The sequence below is a fragment of the Schistocerca americana genome, chromosome 7 (genome assembly GCF_021461395.2).
Source record: "Schistocerca americana isolate TAMUIC-IGC-003095 chromosome 7, iqSchAmer2.1, whole genome shotgun sequence".
Taxonomy (NCBI): domain Eukaryota; kingdom Metazoa; phylum Arthropoda; class Insecta; order Orthoptera; family Acrididae; genus Schistocerca; species Schistocerca americana.
The window spans coordinates 259026414-259048299 of NC_060125.1; the positions used below are offsets into that span (position 1 = coordinate 259026414).

A 21886-nucleotide genomic window follows, 5' to 3' on the forward strand; every position below is an offset into this window, starting at 1 on the left:
TTTTAGTTTTTATGCGATATGTGATGCATGTCTGTCCTATTGCATTAAACGCACGAAAAATATAACCATAAATTTGTCTGTCTGAAAAGCAACGATGAAACGGCACCCTGTGTGTGTGTTGCAGACAAGTTGTCCAGCTACCCGTACAAGCACCTACGGGGCGGCGTCCACTTTGTGTCGTCCATCCCTAGGACGGTGGTGGGCAAAGTGAAGAGGGCCAACCTCCTGCAGACTCTCGCCGCACAAGCCGAGCAGACGGCGCAGTGACGGCAGCCCTCGTATCAGCCAGTGATCTGAGAGCACTCACAAGTAGTTACGGGCGAGTCAGGAGAGTTCCCTAGTATTCTACTGTCGTATCAAAGCATTACTCATGTTACAAAGTGATTAACACATCTCTGGTTTCCTTATAAATAAAGTCGTAATTGTCTATATGTGCAGTTTATTCATCAATGTAAACTCCACATTCCTTCACCTGCCATAACAGAAGCGATTGGTATTCTTCTCCACTCCACTACACTGAAAATAAAGCATACAAACAGCTGAGTCATAAATAATTATTCCGTGAATTGTGGAGGTTTGGAGGTTACAATTAGGATCTGACAGTCGTCATCTGCACCATAGATGACGATTAATGTGATGACGATAATCATGGTGAATATGGTGTTCATGCTGAGTTCGGCACGCTACGTTGCCCACAAGCGAATACAAAATTTTATACCGCTGGATCGATATCTAAACGCGTAGATAAATGTCACGGCGGTTCACTTTATTCTGTCGCCAGGTATTGTACTTGTGGGGACTCGTGTCGCAAAAGACTCGCTATAGATATCTTCCGACGCTAAGACCACTGCGGAATACCACTGACAATGACAGGAGAGAATACATGTTCTGCATTTACTACAGACGCTGATAAATAACAGATGCATCACAGTCTGGGAATGAAATGGCTCGGCAATTGGAAAAACTTCGAAGTACCTGCGACAGCACTATCCGTACTATTCTTGTAAATACCACGTCCAAATTGCATAAATTCGCTGTGAAATTCTTATAATAGATGGACCAATTAGTGCCGCGCCGACAATATTGAAATGATGTCAAAAATTTGATCAATAGTTTTATACCAATGTTGACAAACTGCGGTTGTCCGTTTTGTATGAAATTTTCGTTCAGTTAACATATTTTCTCGCTATTGTTTTTCGACGAAAGAGGACTATGTATACTTAACACTTTGCTGTCCGCACGTCTCGTACAAATTTATTCGCTTGGCGCCTGCAGCGCTAATTCGGATTACTTGGCTTGTCGCAGGCCGTTCTTGATATTATCAGGACATTACAAAGTGTAACGTTTTACTAATCTCATCGTTAGTTCTCATAAGTTCTCAACCCTGTTCCCTTACTTTCATGAAATTTCGAAGATACACATACGTAAATAAATACCAAATTTGTTTGTTTCATCAATTTCTTTATTTGCATTGTCTTTGGTGCTTAGTATTTCTCTTATGCAGCAAAACAGATGCAACGCAACTCCACAAGATTTGCACAGTAACTTGGTTTTTTTCCAACATACATGGTAGTTTCTTCGTTTTCATTTATTCGTTTCGGAAATACGTAGGCCTGTTAGTTGGTGTTGCTTTATGTGACCGAAAAGTCTGTCAACCGGAACATGATGAGACGTACGCGGTGTAGTAGCCACCTCCAAGTTTTGCTCCGCGCATTCATAGTAAACAATCGTATCGTCTCTTTCGTCTATGATGATGAAAGGGTACAAGTACTTATAAAAACAAAAAACTTGTTGACATATGTAACTTCTTGTTACCTAAACAAAACACCAACAGAATGCTGTCGCCGGCCACTGCGCGATACTATGCTCACAACACCATTGTGGTGTCGCAGGCCGTTGACCGCTATTTCGCGCACGACACCACTGTGGTGTCGCTGGACGGCAGAGTGTAAATAGCAATTTTACTCATCTGTAGATCATTTTATAAGCAAATTGGATATGTCAAGGTGTTATAATTTAAGAACAGCTCAAGTAATTCAGATACAGGATCAATCACCTAAAACTTGGACCGCAAATATTGCGGAAATGGAAAGTACAATACTGATCTGTTTTCACAGAATGGATCGGTGATCAGAGGCTCGTATTGTTAGCCAATCAGCAGAGGGTAATAATACTTAGAAATTGTGTTTTTGTGCAAACATACACTTTTTTTAAACGGAACAATGCCTATTGACATTAACAAACTAAAAGTATGTTACATTAGAATGTCAGGGGCGTTTGTTGCAGGATTCTAGCGTGAGTCGTTTACAAAATACCGTCTTTTGAAAAGTTCCCACGCCGACACTTGTGCAGTACCTGTGGTAGCACACATCAGAGAACTACCCAACTGCATAACCTAGTTCTGTGGATTCTGGCCAGACAACTGATAATCAGGTTGTGTTCAAAATGACCACCAGCAGCGGCAGTAGACGCTTGCAGTATGGTATGGAACGACTTCTGCACAGGTGCTAGTATTTCATCGGAGATGTCCGACCAGACTGTAATAATACGTCATTGTGTGTAGTTGGTATGTTCTTGTAGACAGCGTCTTTCAGCAGCTTTCCCCATTAAAAAAATCTACATGCGTGAAATCCGGGGAACGGGCTGGCCAAGCCACAGGCCCTCTGCATCCAGTCCAACGACTTTTAAATGATTTGTGAAGACATTGTAACCTCCCCACCGTAATTTTAAAAGAAATAAAGTGACAATACTCAATAGAAATGGGAGCCAAGTGTAACCTCCCCACAAAAATTTTAAAAGAAAAGGACGATACTAATTAGAAATGCTGATGGACATTGCTCTATGCGTAACCTGCCCACAATCAAATGTACTGACAATGGCAACAAAAATGTGAAATTCGCAATCTGACTCAAATATAAATCCTTCAAAAGTAAAGTCCATTCAGTGACAAGAAAATTCAATTAAACCGAAATATCGGTCTTTGGCCCTGTGTAAAACAATCAGAATTAAAGTCTTACCTCAGAATAAATGGATGTCACATATCTGCTCTTGTTGTTGCGCACCGCTTGAAGGAACTGCATTGCAAATAATAATATTCTCTTTTTTTGTGATTTTAGTGGAATTTTTCTTCAAAAGAAGTGGAATGAAATGGGAAGTGCAACGAAATCTTGAGTTCAATAAAATTAAATTTTTGAGAAAATGCTTTTGAAATAAAAAATTATTATTGGGAGACTTGTTGGAGAATAATTACAATAAATAAAATTTTTCATTATCTAATGATTATATTAATTAACAGTATACCTTATTCCTCATCTTGACCAGTGTTGCCGACCGCCTACATCACACAACCGCACTGGGCTGCTACTACTGACCGACTCGCAACGACTATTAGCGTACCGCACGCGACGACTACTAACTGAGTACTGCTCTCAACTAGACAGAGCTACAGACTCGCAACGACTGACTGACTGCTACTGACAGAGAACCGCTCGCAACACTCGCGCGGTCAAGCGCATACTCTCTGGTCACAGATGCTACAATGCCTCGCCATCGCTGCTATGTTACATACGTGTTTCAACATGTTGTAGTAATTCGTGCACTGCGGGCTGCACAGCCATCATTTTGGTGCCAAAGGTTTCTCCTGGTCTGCACAGAAACGTTATCTAGCATCCGTGGTCTATTGGGAGGCTGCGATACTCAGGCGCGTTCAGTGTTCTGTCTACGAAAAACGGGCCTATCAGCTAAGGTTCACTATTCTACACTACACATTTACACTCCAAGTACCCTGACGTTCCACCTGACGGCTGTTTTCCTGGCCATTATTGGTAAATGTGGCGTCATGACTGAACAAGTTACATGATACATCTGGAGTATCCTGTCTTAAAGCCCATGTACAAAAGTTGACACGATTCTTCTAATAGTTTCCCCGCAGCTCTTGCTGATGAGAGGTGTGTTAGGGTTGGGACCTGTGTGGATCAATACCTGCCTGACTCCTGCCACTTGCTGGTGCTATTGCGCGGGAGCTAACGTGCACCTCGACAGCAACAGCAGCAAGAACGTTAATTTCCCCTCTTATGTCGTCACTTGCTTCCTTCTGATACGTTGTCTAGGTGTTACACTACCACTTTCATGTAACTGGTCGAAGAGGCTGATAAATAGCTGCCCAGATACATTGTCGCATATGCCGTCTGACGACGAACTGCATTGATCCTACACCCTCCATATGCCATGAACATGTCGGCCTTTTCTACATTGGTAAGTCTGATCGTCATATCACGACCAGCTGCTTAGACTGTCACATACTGAGTAGCAAGCCGCAGTGCACTCACGAAACCCACAAGCACACTGTAATCAAACATAACAACATTGTACCTAGTAAATACTCAGGTTGAAAGGCACAAACAATTGTCTGTGTGGAAACTTTTCAAAATGCAATTCTCGTAAACGACTTGCAATAGAATCCTGCATTTAACAGCACTGACATTCTAATTTATTCTGTTTTCAGTGTGTTAATGTCAATAGGCATTGTTCCATTTTAAACAAGTGTGTATGCACTGAAAACATACTTTCTAAGTTTTATTACAACCTGCTGATTGGCTGTAAATACGAGCCCCTGACTACAAATCGTTCTTTGAAAACCGCTCTAAACAGCACTTTCCATTTCCACAATATTTGTGCTGCGAGTTTTAGGCGATTGATCATGTATACAGGCATTACAAGCTGTTTTTAAAAGGTAAGTTGCACGTGTCGTCTACCCAAAAAGAGGCGCACTGTAAGAAGAGAGTACTTGTTGCAGACTTCTTGTAGACATACAGAATATGGACAAAATATAGATCCACCAAAATTACAACACAATATCATGCCTAATATGGTCTAGAAAAATTGATAGCATTCAAAACACCTTCCGTTTGTTCCGGAAAGGATAAATACTGGTCCTGTATGGTTTGAAGGGATTCTTATACCCTTCTTCGTGCAAAATAGTGTCAAGTACAGGTAAAGATGATGGAGCTGAATAGCGATCACACATCTGCTCTCCAAGGAAGGCCACGAAGCCTCAATAACATTGAAATCTGGTGACTGGCGATCAGGAGAGATGAGACAGCTCACCCACGCGCTCACAAAACCACTCCTGCACGATGTGAGCTGTCTAAACAGGAGCCGTGTAGTCTTGTAACGTAGCAGAACAATTGGGGAACAGACACTGTGCCATGGAATGAACCTGATCGGCCAAAATGGTCACGTAGTCCTTGGTACCAATGCGACCTTGCAGAGTATCGACGGAATACGACTGTAGAGCTGCCTGAATCAGCACTGGACCCTCACCATGTTTCACTCTTAGGACATAAACTCGAACACTACTTCAAAATTGTGCGCAACACGGCACGTCCGACCAAATGACATTCTTCCATTGACCAATAGCCCTGATTTTATGGCTTCGGCGACGCATTCTCCTGTTACGGCCATCTGCATCACTGATAAGTGGTTTTGGACTTCCAGCTCGCCCTGTGATTTCCTTCGTGTTGATGTGGCACTGGCAGGGTTCGCGAGTGCAATATTCAGCTCTTTTGCAGCTGTCATCTCCATATTTTTTCGTCACAATCCTCTTCAAGGACGGTCCACTACGATCACTCAACACACTCACTCGTCCGCGTTGTGACTTAGCGGATCATCTTTTTCCGCTTCCTCTGAATGCGATATAAATGGTTCAAATGGCTCTAAGCACTATGGGACTTAACATCTGTGGTCATCAGTCCCCTAGACTTAGAACTACTTAAACCTAACTACCCTAAGGACATCACACACATCCATGCCCGAGGCAGGATTCGAACCTGCGGCCGTAGCGGTTCAAGCAACTCTCCAACGGCAGTCAGCCAGTCCCAAACATTCAAGTACTTCCATTTATGTTATGACAACAACTTTGAGAGTAGAGGATATCATCGTGTCTCCATAAAGACAGTCTTCCACCCTGATCCGCACAATCAGTTTTTCGTCCGACCACCCACCAAGTTTCGGTCTTTACGAGCTGGGAGGTAACGGAGCGAGGATACATGCCTACTTCACGGCAGCGAAATTCAATAGTTTATTTTCTTTGAAGCTTCTACTGATCGAAACCAACAGCAGAAAGCAGATAGCGCATAGTAATAGCACTCGCTGGCAGATAAAAATTCTACATGTAGCTGGCATGAGTGGATTTTTGACCCTGGTCCAGTCTCTGTCCCTAGCAGTTTCTTTGGACCTTCCTGTTTCTGACGAATACGAACATTTTCGCCGTCTTCTGGATATTTCACGTCCACAAATATAAGCAAGTTGTTTCTGCAATGCGAGCTTTCAGGCAACTGCATTTGCACATGCGGCCCCAGGTCACGTCAGATAAGTAAGACATAGTTCAAGGACAACTCCCTCGCGTTATTCGTTCGCTCGTCTTTACATAAGTGTTTACGCAACTCGAATGCAATGCTTCCGGAAATATTTCCGTGCAATTGCGGCCGTACCGCACTGGTATAGCTCACGTTTATTGACACATCCGTCTCCAGCTCTCTGTCGCCGAAACGTACGTTTGACAGTGCGTGTTGGAGAAGCACATAAACGTTAAATTTCTTTCTTTCTTGTGGCGTTAGTCCCGCTGCAATGCGGGATCGGCCTTGTTACTATTGATTTGGCAGTGTTAATTGTAGAGGGTGGCCGAATGCCCTTCCTGCCACCACCCCAAACCCCCCGGGACGGAATCAGTGTACCCCAGCTGTCTGCATCTAGTGTAAGCCATGAAATAGTGCGAACGTGTTTCAAATGTCTGCGAGTCGTGCAACTGAGGCGGAACGTGGGACCAGCCCGGTATTCACCTAGCGAAACGTGGAAAACCGCCTAATAACCACATCCAGGCTGGCCAGCATACCGACCCTCGTCGTTAATCCGTCAGGCGGATTCGATCCGGGGCCGGCGCGCCTACTCCAGTCCAGGAAGCAGCACATCAGCGCTCTCGGCTACCCTGGCGGAGGGGTGCATAAACGTTAAATATTATTACAAATTCCTAAAACCACCGAGCGACGTGGCATTCAGGAGGAAGATCCCCGCTATGGCCATCCAGATTCAGGCCACCAAGCAGGTGTTTTAGCTGCTGTCGCGGCTTATCCGCACATCAACAGCAGACAAATTGGGCGAGAATCGGGAATCTCAAAAATATCCGTGTTGAGAATACTGCATCAACATCGACTGCACGCGTATCATATTTCTATGCTCCAGGAATTTGCATGGCGACGACTTTGGACGTCGTGTACAGATCTGCCAACCGAGCGAGGTGGCGCAGTGGTTAGCACACTGGACTCGCAATCGGGAGGACGACGGTTCAATCCCGCGTCCGGCCATCCTGATTTAGGTTTTCCGTGATTTCCCTAAATCGCTCCAGGCAAATGCCGGGATGGTTCCTTTGAAAGGGCACGACCGACTTCCTTCCCTGTCCTTCCCTAATCCGATGAGACCGATGACCTCGCTGTTTGGTCTCTTCCCCCAAAACAATCCAATCCAGTTCTGCCACTGGGCACAAGAGAAATTACGGGACGATGACAGATGTTTTGCACGCGTTCTACTTAGCGACGAAGCGTCATTCACCAACAGCGGTAATGTAAACCGGCATAATATGCGCTATTGGACAACGGAAAATCCACGATGACTGGGACAAGTGGAACATCAGCGACCTTGGCGGGTTAATGTATGGTGCGGCATTATGGGAGGAAGGATAATTGGCCCCCATTTTATCGATGGAATCTAAATGGTGCAATGTAAGCTGATTTCCTACGTAATGTTCTACCGATGTTACTACAAGATGTTTCACTGCATGACAGAATGACGGATGTCCAGCACATACCTCGATTGCGGTTGAAGCGGTATTGAATAGCATATTTCATGACAGGTGGATTGGTCGTCGAAGCACCATACCACTGCCCGCACGTTCACCGTATCTGACGTCCCCTGATTTCTTTCTGTGGGGAAGTTGAAGGGTATTTGCTATCGTGATGCACCGACAACGCCTGACAACATGCGTCAAAGCATTGTCAGTGCATGTGCGAACATTACGGAAGGCGAACTACTAGCTGTTGAGAGGAATGTTGTTCCACGTATTGCCAAATGCTTTGAGGTTGACGGACATAATTTTGAGTATTTATTGCATTAATGTGGTATTTATAGGTAATCACGCTTCAACAGCATGCGGTCTCAAAAATGATAAGTTCACAAAGGTACATCCATCACATTGGAACAACCGAAATAAAATGTTCAAACGTATCTAAGTTCTGTATTTTAATTTAAAAAACCTACCTGTTACCGACTGTTCGTCTAAAATTGTGAGCCATATGTTTGTGACTATTACAGCGCCATCTGTCACAAATCGAAAAAAGTGGTCCATCAAAAACATTCATATTTCTTTACGTACTACACGAATATGTAATAATAATGGGTGTTACTATTTTAAAAAACGCAGTTGATATCCGTCTGACCTATGGCAGCGCCATCTAGCGGGTCAACCATAGCGCCATCTCGTTTCCCCCTTCAAGCTAGACAAGTTTCGTTCTTTGTAGTTTTTTCGTTTGACGCTTATTTTGTGAGGTATTTGGCCGGTCACGATCAATCGACCACCCTGTAGACACACAAATGATTACAATTTGAGAAGAAACTGGATGATTTACTAAAGAGAAAGAGCATTACAAACTGAGTAACTCAACAATTCGTTGGTCCCCCTCTGGCCCTAATGCAAACAGTTATCCGGCTAGACATTGATTTAGAGGGGTGTGGGATACCCTCCTGAGGTACATCGTGCCAGATTCTGCCCAATTGGTCTGTGAGATCGTCATTATCCCAATTTGTTTAGAGGACCCTTCCCGTAATGCTCCAAACGTTCTCAAATTGGGAGAGATCCGGTGGCCTTGCTGCCCAAGATAGGGTTTGGCAGGTACGAAGAAAAGCAGTAGAAACTCTCGCCGTATACTTTCGGGTATTATCTTGCTGAAATGTAACCCCAGGATGGCTTGCCATAAAGGGCAACAAAACGGGGCACAGAATATAGTCGATGTACCCCTATGCTGTAAGACTGCCACGGATGACAAAAAAAAGGTGTCCTGCTATGAAAAGAAATGGCACTTCAGACAATTACCACTGGTTTTTGCGCCATGTGGCGGGCGGCATTCAGGTTGGTATCCCACCGATGTCCAGGGCGTCTCGGGACACGTTTTCGCTGATCGCCGAGGCTCAGTTCGAAGAAGGACTCTTTAGTGAAGACAATTCTACTGCAATCAATGAGAGTCCAGGCCGAAGGCGGCCGACACCACTGCAAACGGGCTTCCTGGTGTGTAGAGATGATGATGTTTGGTTCGTGGGGCGCTCAACTGCGTAGTCATCAGCTCTCGTACAAAGTCTCAATTTTTAGACAGTCCAATGTAGCCACTGACACGAATGATGATGGCGATGATGAAATGATGAGAACAACACAAACACCCAGTCTCCAGCCAGAGAAAGTTCCTGACCCGGTCGGGAATCGAACCGGGGACCTCGTGATCCAGAGGCAGCAACGCTAGCCGCTAGACTACCAGCTGCCGACTTGGTGTACAGAGGTAAATGTTAGTCGGCGCAAGGGCACTGTGAGCTCAGCCTCACTTCTGTGAGACGCCTATTAATAGTTCTTGCTGTCACTGAAGCACCAGCTTGCACGTCGGAATGACGATGATGATGAATCCGGGGCTATGAGTGCCTCTCTGGCGATTGGTCGGCCCTCACGCTCTGTCGACTCTCTAGGTCGACCGCGTCTTAAAGCTGTGTCCGGGCACGGTTCACCCATTTCTGACAATATCGCCGAACAGTGCCATCGCTCCTATTCAAATGTCAAGCGATCAGTCGATTATTCCAACCGGATTCTTTGAGCCCCACTGCACGCCCTCTCTCAAATGCTGACATCTGCCTATATTGTTCACGCACCTGTCTGGAGGCATAGTTACTGTCCAATTGATTACGCGGAAAAAGATTTTATGCCGTGATATTGAGGCGTACCCTGTTTACTATTCTTGCCACCTGCGCGGTGAAATTATGCTGCAGTGTCACACATTCATCCATCGGCCGCCAAAATTTAGTTTTTCATACTCCGTCGATACCTGTATGAATATCAGTTTGTGCCCAATTCTCATAATTTCTCTGTGGATGACTGAATTTAGTACGAAATTTTCCATGCTTAATACGATACAAGAAAAGACTACAAGTGACGTAGCACTTTTACAGACACAAGTAAAAAACCTTAATGTCACGTGTGAAGCTCTTACTGAACAAATTCAAACATATCCTTCAGTACATGACAACCTTGAAAAACGAATTACTGACGTGCAGAATAAATTTGACGATGTTGAACAACACCTGACTGACAGATTACAATCTAATGCCACAGCTCATTTTCAAAATATTAATAAAGAATTTCATGATTGTGTAGAGAACAAAGACAAACATTTTGATAGATGCATACGTGAAAATTTACCAACAATTGTGCACGACTCCGTAGCGGAATGCATCACTGATAACAAACAGCTGATTAGTGACGCTGTACAGTCTGTCACTGCACCAATGACACAATTCACCGATCAACCAAAGTCTGAATGTAACGAAAATATCAGTCAAAATGTACAGTTCAGAAACCAATATACATACGAGTATGACGCACACATACCGCACACAACAAACACTCAAGAACAAAACACACCAGACAACAACACATACCACGTCGTGCAAACACAAACACAAGCTATTATCATGGTAAGCCACAGCAACATTATCGTAATTACTCGCCATCTGAACATTACAGTAATTACAGTGGAACAAATCCATATCACAATGCAAAGGAAGAAGAAAGCTTAATAAAACACAGGCTATTTCAGACTTTTATCCCAGAAAAACAAACCATTCATCCGGTGATTTTTCTGAAATCTTTTAGTAAGGCATTTCCACGCACTTGGAGTGACCGGAAAAAGATTTCATATCTTGTCGGTTACATCCAAGGCGATGCAGCTGTCTGAGCATACAGTCAAGCTGACGTATGTACCACGTACAGTGAGTTTGAGCGTGCCTTTCTGAACAAATTCTGGTCGCAATCCGTCCAGGATCGACTCAGAAGACAAATTTTAGAACCTGAAACTTTTAACAGTAAAAGTGGTAACTTACGCAGATATTTTGAAAAATACTTGAACATGGGCCATTTTTTGGACGAAACAGTCGCAACACGTAATATACTCCGTGCGTTGAAGGCCAAATTGCCTTTCAACATTAAAGAAAAACTCTTACACATTCCGGATGACGATCCAGATTATTTTTTAACAGCTTTAGATTCGGTTGACATGTTACTAGAAGATCAGCGCTTCGCGCGGCAAAACAGCAGCCACAATGTTTATACTAGTGGTATGCAAAACATGCAGGCTTGCCAACTCAATTCTGGCGCGCCGACAGTTGGATACGCGCTACAGCAAAAACAGCAAACTCACATGCCGTCTCAATACGGAAATCAAAATCAACACGCGTATTCCAATACAAACAACAGTTACAATGCGGCAATCCATACAAAAGGCACCGTGGTAATAACAACAACAACGGTAACAACGGATATAAATATAACAACAAATACACAAACAGAAACATAAACAATAATAACTACGAGCCAAGACAGCATCAAGGCTGGACTCGTAGCGATCGCTACTTTCATTCAAACACTGCTATACCACAGCAGCAACCAGGACAAAATTGGAGCATACCTTACGACTGACAGGTAAGTCATAATGCGCAACTGCAACAACAACCGCAAAAGTTTGGAGATCACAACAGGCAATATCCGAATGCGAATATAATAGAAGTGACACTTGATACACAACCTCAGTCTGTGTCAGTACCTAAAACAAATGCTAATCCAACAAACTAGAAACAGTCACTTCTATGTCCCGGGTCGTGGCTGAAGAATTCTTGGGAGGCGACTTCAATGTTAATAAGTTATTTGACACCACCATTGAACAACAAAATATTGATATGCCTAATAATTGTAAACAAAAGCTACCTGTTTTATTTCTAAGATACAACCACAATGAGAATATATCAGATGAACCGTTTGCAAGACAGTACACAATGTCGTTCAAACACAAATGAAATTGTTTTAGCCTCTACTACTGGTGTAGTAGGTGGGATTCCAACTACTGTTATCTTAGATACAGGTGCAGCTGTGAGCGTTTTGTCTTTTAATTTCTATAAAAAGATGTGTGAATTGGAGCCTATGCCTGAGTTTCCTGCCCAAAACTGTAAAATAACTACTGCTCTAGGTAATAAGTCATGTAGGGTTACGAAGCAAGTTTTTGTAAACATTAAAATAGGTAATGGAACCGTACAATGGCCATTCCTGGTCGTACAAAACCTTGTGAAAAATTGCATATTAGGATTGGATATTATGAGCGAGAAGGACTGCATTATAGACTTATCCAAAGGTAAATGTATTTTAAATGATAAAGGAAGTGTAATTATTATTGATTTGGACAGGAGAACTCTAAAGCATGACAAACACTGTACAGGGTACAAGGTTCAGTTAGTACTTGACAATGACATTCAAGATACGCACACACATTCATCTGACACAGAGCTAATGGACTTGAAAACATTGATTGATCATAAGATAAATGAAGCTACAGCTCTCACTGTACATGAACATATGAAACTACAGGAAGTGCCATCCAAATATTTACAAGTTTTTACCAAACGATTAGGTGTGATCAACACGTATGTCTACAAAGTTGAAGTTAAGCCTCACAAGATCTTTTACCACAAGACATATAACGTACCGTTATCTCAACGACCTGCTGTGTGGCAAGAACTAAAACAAATGTTAGACTGGAAATCCACCTCACCTTACTGTAGTCTTCTACTTGTTGTCAAAAAACCAAATGGTAACATTAGGCTAGTGCTAGACGCACGAGCAATAAATGAAATAATTTTACCGGTTCACACAAAACCCGAAAATTTAGAAGAGCAATTACAGAAATTTCTAGATGCAAAATATTTTTCCACAATAGATCTCGCTAACTCATTTTGGCAAGTAGGTATCACTCCTGATTCTCGGAAATATACTGCATTTATATTCGGGGGGCGAACCTATCAGTTTTGTGTTCTACCCTTCGGATTGAATGTCAGTTCTGGAGTGTTCATTACAGCCCTGGATACCGTGCTTGGCGATGATTTAGTTGAGACAGTCACACACTATTTAGATGATATACTGATAGCTACACAGTCTTGGAATGAACACATTGACACACTTCAAAGAATTTTAGAAAAATTTTCATAAGCTGGAGTCACAGCCAATCTTAGAAAATCAAAATTTGGTTGCAGTGAGATAAAATATTTAGGACATATCATTAATTCACAGGGCATACGTCCTGATCCCAGTAAATTAGATGCCATCAGAAACTTTCCTAGCCCTCGAACAAAAAAGCAGTTAAAATCATTCCTTGGCCTATGTTCATTTTTCAGACGTTTTTTACCACAACCACTTTTGAACAGTAAACATCTGTTAAATCTACTCAGAAAGAATCAAGTTTGGATCTGGTCGGAACAGTGCCAGAATGACTTTAATACCATTAAATATGCTTTAGTGAATGCAAACATATTGAGCCATTCAGATTTCAATTTAGATTTTTGTATGACTTGTGACGCTTCATGTTCTGGCTTGGGCTGTTGCTTATTTCAAGTTGTAAAGAATAAAGAAAAGGAACAGATAAGAATTATTGGTTTTGCAAGTCGTACTCTAAGTGAATGTGAGCGTACATACTCCACTACTTGGATAGAAACACTTTCCATAGTCTGGGCATTCAAGAAATTCAATTATTATTTATTTGGCAAACATACAGTAATTTATACCGATCACCAGGCCCTGACGTTTTATTAACTTGTAAACTTGTATATCCTAGACTATCACGATGGGCAGTTACTCTTCAGAACTACTCTTTTGAAATTAAGTACATAAAAGGTAAGGACAACACCATTGCCGACGCTTTGTCTAGACTTCCACAAGGTATAAATGAAACCTACAGTGACTTAGAAAATATAAATGACTACAGGATTCTCTTAATGCAAAACAAGCAGTATCACCAATATTATATTGATATGTGCAGAAACATGGCTAAATTACAAAAATCTGATCCTCACTGATATAAGATAATGACATTACTGGTAGAAAAACACAATCATCCTTTGACTAGACATCCACAAGGTATGAATGAAACCAACAGTGACTTAGAAAATATAAATGACTACAGGATTCTCTCAATGCAGGACAAGCAGTATCACCAATATTATATTGATATGTGCAGAAACATGGCTAAATTACAAAAATCTGATCCTCACTGGTATAAGATAATAACATTACTGGTAGAAAAACACAATCATCCATTGACTAAGTATTACAAGTTACACAATGATGTATTATTTTATCGACGACATCCAAATGCTACTAACTGGTGAGTATGCATTCCCAAAGAGTCTGAACGTAATTTGATTTGGCACACACACTTAGTTTGGGGTTATTATGTGACGAAAAAGTGTTTGGCAAAGCTCAGCACATACTGTTATTTTAGCAATATGAGAAGAAAAATTTACAGGGAACTGAAAACATGTGTCATATGTCAAAAATCAAAACCTCAGAATTTATCCACAAAAACAGATATACATTCTATTTTACCGAGTAAACCCCTGGAAATTCTGTGTACTGACATCAGTGGACCGCATCCAGCAAGCTCTGGAGGCGTCAAATACGTCTTAGCTTTTTACGATATATTTTCTAAACATGTAAAACTTTATGCTTTAAAATCCGCCACTGCAAATGCTATAATACGAAGATTCTAAAGTGATTACCTGACGCACGTGGGAAAACCTAAAGCAATTCTGTCAGATAATGCAGCATACTACTCTGGGTACAAATGGAGAAATTTCTTGAAGGACAATAACATTAAAAGTATATTTATTTCAAGGTTTAGTCCACAATGTAACGCGACTGAGAGACATTTTCGAGAACTAAACCGATTCATGAGGACCTATATCTCATCAAAACATACTAATTGGGTGTCCTACCTAAGTCTTTTCGAAGACGTACACAATAACTTAAATATTTACAATACAAATTACACACCTAACGAGATCATGTTCAATTGCAAACAGAACGATCAATGGATGGAACCATTACCTAAGTTGTCAGACAAGGAAATCACACCTGAACAGAAAATAAAAGAAGAACTGACTACACTGAAACATCACGCACAGATACGAAACAAACATCACACAAACATAATAAAAAGAAAACAAAAGTTCAAGGCAGGAATGCTTGTACTACTTCGTACTCATCATAAATCTGTAGCACTCAAACGACGCAATGCTAAGTGGCGTCTGCTATATGAAGGACCTTATATTATTGTTAACATACCGCATCCTGGTGCGTATCTGTTACAACATCCTGGAACTAACAAAATTATTGGGCTATACGCACACCGAGATCTTAGAGCATTTCACGCTAAATAATGTCAAAGTCATATCCATGAAAACATTGCTAAGCAACTCGCAAAACTCTGTTTGCTATAACATAGATAATAAGTAGTATAGAAATTTTCATTTCAGCTGTACCAGTGACGCAGTTGAAGACAGAAGAACTTTTCTTTCACCGCCGCGGCTCTACCAAGAAGACTGAATATTAAAGTAAAATTTATGATTACGTAGCAGTGAATGATATATTAATTTTTCACGGAACATTTGTGACTGTAGGTACCACTGACTTGGTATGACACCTGACGAACCGACAGACGTCATCTGTGAAGGGACCTTTTACTTCGAAAATATTAGAGGCACATCTCTCAGCAAGAAAATCATCTACCAGTAGCCAAGGCCACACAGACACTATACACACACGCACAAAACGCGAGGAATCTAACTGTTTTCCGTCTCTTATTATTTTGAATATTTATTGAGTAGTGAAAACGCCTGGTCATGCCTACTGATGCGATGAATGTTGTGTCTAACCTATCTTAATTTCAGATGACATCACAAAAAAGATCTATAAAATACCAGCAAAACCGTTAAAGAGAACGCAAATATCTGCAATTCATGTAATCAAATGTGACATAATGTAATAATTTATAGCTATGTAATGATGATGTAAACATGTTTATGCGTAACTGTATTATGGTTATGCTAAGAAAATATGTGACGTGTATATGTATGATTACTTATGTTTTTTAAAAAAAATGATGTATAATGTAGCTATTACTATGTGAAAATTTGAACGATAACGAGTGCCAAAACGTGAAAAACTTAAAAAAAAAAATTGCATAGCGAACCACTGTTCACGGACATTAACGTGCATCACTAAGTCCGCAACTACGCAGAAACCTATGTGAAAGAAACTGTTAATGACATTCATCATGCATCGTGCCTTTGTAAACGCGATGAACGATTTCTTTGATAAGTAACTACAAACATTTAGGTGAGCTATATTTAGCAAAAAACTGAAAATGTGAAGTGCATAATTGGTGCATCGACTAGTGACATTACTACAGTATCTAACTTCAAGATGTTAACTGGATTAAATGGTCACAACGTGTCTGTCCAGAAAACAACACGAGTGGAAGAATTTTGGTTGGAACTTCAGGGAATGGAATTTTCTCGAAATGTGACGGACACACTTACCTGGACTGTCCAAGGATCGACGCCAGCTATGTGCCGTCCGAGGTTCTGCAACCAAGCTTCCGCGGAATATTGAAAACGAACTGCATATGGACCAATTACTCGACGGGTCACGTCCGATCTGTAATAAACAATGCTTGTTGTCACAACGAACTGCATCACAACGACTATAATGGAAATAGGAAATGGACATGCTTATGTATCAATTACGTTGTTATACAGCGATGTTACTGTGATCAAAAAACTTTACCTCGACGACACTAACCTGTGAAACATCACTGTGCAGCAGATGAATATAAACTGTAATAACGAGACGATGTGTATAGGTCAACGCACCTGAAACAAAAAGACATTTTTCTTTGAAGCATTTCAATGCAATACTATGTAACTAAGAACATTCAACAATCTAAAGTTGTATTGTATTATAACAAATATTGTAATTTTAAAATTGTTACCTGTCATAGAATGTACTCTTCACATGTAATCTTGGTGGAATATTTTCTTTATGCAACGACTAAGAAATGCGCGCGCAGACGAACAATATGAACTGCAATACTGTGCCGCGTGATCTAAATTTACGATATAACGGCAGTGCCGGAGTCACATAGACGCTTCTCCGCATGCGCGCACTCTATTTTGCCAACATAAGAACTTTTACGGCGCACGCACGTCATTCAAATTTTGTATATAATATACTGTATAATGTATGTCATGTAAATAGTTGTAGATAACTTAGATTTTCTTGTGCCTTTAGGTGAATTGCTCGCCTGCAGGTGTGTCCTTTCGCCTCGCAATTCAGGGGGCAATAAGAAGGCACATTTGCATGCCGTGCGTGAGTTTCCTCGGAAACGCGAAATCTTGATTAAATAATTAATCTCTGACAAATAGATAAAGCCTATGGCACAGAACTGCAGCGCTATGCCGCTGATTAAACAAAATACAATTATGACACTCTTATGTTTGATTAAGAAGAAGGAGGTCGAGGAGAACAGCTGGTGCGAGAAGCACGTATATTTTATTAACTGGCACACCGCCATATGTGGTGTTAGATAAGAACACTGCGAGTTGCAATCTCACTAGGCACTCGACCCCGTAGAGATTCTATATTTATGAAAGTAAGTTGATTTATTTAACTGTAGGCTTATTCGTTGAATATATCTGATTTAACCAACTGTGTAAACTTTTTTATGTTTAGTAGACAGTCACCCCTGTACGACATATTGACATGGCTGGCAAATTATTCTAATATTGAGATTTTGAATCCGCACCTACCGCAGCAGCCTTTGGAAACGATTTAAATACAAAGTTCGATTATTTGAGTCTTATTTCACGGTCAACTACGAATAACATTGCATTTACGAAAAAGCCATTGTCAAGCGTCTCATACCAAATAATTAAACGTCCACGTTCCAGATAAGCAAATATTAATTACAACCAATCACTATCATAAATATACAATAATTAATATTTATATTTAATTTTTATTATTTATTTATTTTATAAGGGTCTATACAAGGGTGATGTTCTTGAGGACAATATTATGGAAATGGAAGAGGATATAGATGAAGATGAAATGGGAAATATGAAACTGCGTGAAGAGTTTGGCAGAGCACTGAAAGACCTAAGTCGAAACAAGGCCCCGCGAGTAGACAACATTCCATTAGAGCTACTGATAGCCTTGGGAGAGCCAGGCCTGACAACACTCTACCATCTGGTGAGCAAGATGTATGAGACAGGCGAAATACCCTCAGAGTTCAAGAAGAATATAATAATTCCAATCCCAAAGAAAGCAAGTGTTGACAGGTGTGAAAATTACCGGACTATCAGTTTAGTAAGCCATGGCTGCAAAATACTAACACGGATTCTTTACAGACGAATGGATAAACTGGTACAAGGCGACCTCTGGGAAGATCAGTTTGGATTCCGTAGAAATGTTGGAACACGTGAGGCAATACTGACCCTACGACTTATCTTAGAAAATAGATTAAGGAAAGGCAAACTTACGTTTCTAGCATTTGTAGACTTAGAGAAAGCTTTTGACAATGTTGACTAGAATACTCTCTTTCTAATTCTGAAGGTGGCAGGGGTAAAATACAGGGAGCGAAAGGCTATTTAGAATTTGTACAGAAACGAGATGGCAGTTATAAGAGTCGAGTGGCATGACAGGGAAGCAGTGGTTGGGAAGGGAGTGAGACACGGCTGTAGCCTATCCCAGATGTTATTCAATCTGTATATTGAGGAAACAGTAAAGGAAACAAAAGAAAAATTCGGAGTAGGAGTTAAAATCCACGGAGAAGAAATAAAAACTTTGAGGTTCGCCGATGACATTGTAATTCTGTCAGAGATAGCGAAGGATCTGGAAGAGCAGCTGAAAGTAATGGACAGTGTCTTGAAAGGAGGATAGAAGATGAACATCAACAAAAGCAAAACGAGGATACTGGAATGTAGTCGAATTAAGTCGGCTGATGCTGAGGGAATTAGATTGGGAAATGAGACACTTAAATTAGTAAAGGAGTTTTGCTATTTGGGGAGCAAAATAACTGATGATGGTCGAAGTAGAGAGGATATAAAATGTAGACTGGAAATGGCAAGAATGCGTTTCTGAAGAAGAGAAATTTGTTAACGTCGAGTATAGATTTAAGTGATGAATGGTGGGCTCCACGTGGTTCCCAAGTCGTGCAGCGACCGTAATTTTATAAAATGGTTCAAATGGCTCTGGGCACTATGGGACTTAACATCTGAGGTCATCAGTCCCCTAGACGTAAAACTAATTAAACCTAACTAACCTAAGGACATCGCACACATCCATGCCCGAGGCAGGATTCGAACCTTTGACCGTAGCAGCCGCGTGGTTCCGGACTGAAGCGCCTAGAACCGCTCGGCCACACAGGCCGGCCAAGATCCCTAGATCTGTCCACAGTAGAACATGTGTGGTATCAGCTCGGACATAAACTCTGTCCCAGTGCCAGTAACCAGAACCGCTCGACCACCGAGGCCGGCCGTAAGTGTCAAGAAGTCGTTTCTGAAAGTATTTGTATGGAATGTAGCCATGTATGGAAGTGAAAAGTAGACGATAAATAGTTTAGACAAGAAGAGAACATAAGCTTTCGAAATGTGGTGCTACAGTAGAATGCTGAAGATTAGATGGGTAGATCACATAACTAATGAGGAGGTGTTGAATAGGATTGGGGAGAAGAGGAGTTTGTGGCATAACTTGACTAGAAGAAGGGATCGGTTGATAGGACATGTTCTGAGGCGTCAAGGGATCGGCAATTTAGCATTGGAGGACAGCGTGGAGGGTAAAAATTGTAGATGGAGACCAAGAGATTAATACACTAAACAGATTCAGAAGAATGTAGGTTGCAGTAGGTTGCTGGGAGATGAAGAAGCTTGCACAGGATGGAGTAGCATGGAGAGCTGCATTAAACCAGTCTCTGGACTGAAAACCACAACAATAACAGCTGTATTAAAGTTCCTGTCCCCAAGCAATACAGTAATTTAACTATGTTAAATTTACTGAAAGGTAAACCAGCCGATTTCATTTAGATCGAAGACATTTTGACCGTGAAACGTTGCCTAAATATGAACAAGGTATCGAAATTCATAAGTCATTTCTCAACATGATTTTCTGTCCTGCGCAATATTATAAAAGTGATTTCAAAGTTCAGAGTTTAAAAATAACGTTAAATACGAGCGTGTAGTGTTCAAAACAGACAATAGAACTTCATTCGCGTAACCTATGGCAGTTCCATAAACGGTAGCCAGTCCAGTTAGGACACACACTTAAATTACTCATACAGTTATTAAGTACAATTTTCATTACAATTATTGACACAAATTCTTCTCTTATTAAACGATTGCTATTAGCCTTCACTGAAAAGTTGAATTATATTTTACATTGTGTTTAACGGAATATAACAAAAGTGAATTGTGTTTTAAAAGCTGACTTGGTAAAAACTGTTAACTTTTGTGAATCATAAGCTTTATGTCAGCAAAATCAAATTCAAAACTCGTTAGATCAGCAAATATTTTTGGAGGCTTCCCTTCCGGTTTTCTTCGGATCCCCATGGAACATGCCTGAACAGGAGGCGGAATAATAAATGTGGTGCCAGGTGAAGCTAAAATCCAACCTCGTAGTAAGAGGAAAATGACTGAGAGTGAACTGATGTACGTACAGTCAGGGGGAGACCTGAGAGGGTATGAGGAAAGGCAGAGGAAGGAAACGCAAAACGACTCAGGGAAGAGAAGAGAGGCAGAGAGAGGGTAGGTGGAGAAAAAACGGGATGGAAGGGGGAGAGGGAGCCCAGGAAAAGGACAGAGGAAGGAAAGGGGAGGTGAGGATCAGAGTTGATAGGAGGGATAAAAGGAAGGAGAGAGAGCATAATCCAGGAGAGGGAGTTGACGGAAGCCACCTTGGGAAAGGAGATGAAGGGTGTAGAAATGGAGGGTAGGGGGGATACGACAATGAAGGCGCGGCAGAGGGCGGGGGTTGGAGAGGTGAGGAGCAACCAGGGGATGAAGGGGATCAAGGCGGCAGGAGGTGTAGAGTATGCGGATATGTTCGAGGAATAGGAGGAGATGGGGGAAACGAATCAGGTCGTAGAGGATCCGCGTGGAGGACGGGACGCGTATACAGAAGACGAGGTGGGGTGCATGGCGCTCGAGGATCTGGAGGGACATAGAATTTCGGGGTCGCGGAGCTGAGCAGCTGCGCCGACTGCTTTATATCGCGGCGGCCGAGGGCATCGTGGTACGGAGTTGTGGCTTAGCGAGCATGCGCCATTGGGTCTGCCTGATCTCCGTGACTGCTGTCAACGTCGGATGGAATCTTGAAATTCCGTTACCAGCCTAACGGCCCTCTTGGGATGGTATCGACACGCAATACCATGAAGTTAGAACTTCAGAATCAACATTCATACGCTTACATTTTGTTGCTCTGTGAACCTGTTGAACGTGTCAATTTTAAAGATTCGGATTAGACAATAAATAGGAAGTTCATCCAATAACAACGGTCACCAGATAAGACACATGTTGTTATCGTACTGAATATTTGCACAAAATTACCATTATCGCTGCTCTCATAGTAGTCGTATGTTTATAATAGTGCCTGGCAAGCGCTATTATACTGTCATTCTCTGTATCGATACTGTTGAGTTCACAGACT

The 21886-nt window shown here is 41.6% G+C and overlaps 1 protein-coding gene across 2 annotated transcripts in view; it reads left to right on the forward strand.

Annotated features, from left to right (window-relative positions):
- The window catches only part of LOC124622456 (probable 4-coumarate--CoA ligase 1), a 169579-nt gene extending 169148 nt beyond the window's left edge, over window positions 1-431 (forward strand). For both annotated transcript variants that reach the window (XM_047148160.1, XM_047148158.1), the window contains exon 9: window positions 125-431. In XM_047148160.1, the coding sequence (XP_047004116.1) occupies window positions 125-267 (143 nt within the window). In that variant the 3' untranslated portion in view covers window positions 268-431. The remainder of the gene's footprint in view (window positions 1-124) is intronic.
- Window positions 432-21886: the final 21455 nt, after the last annotated feature.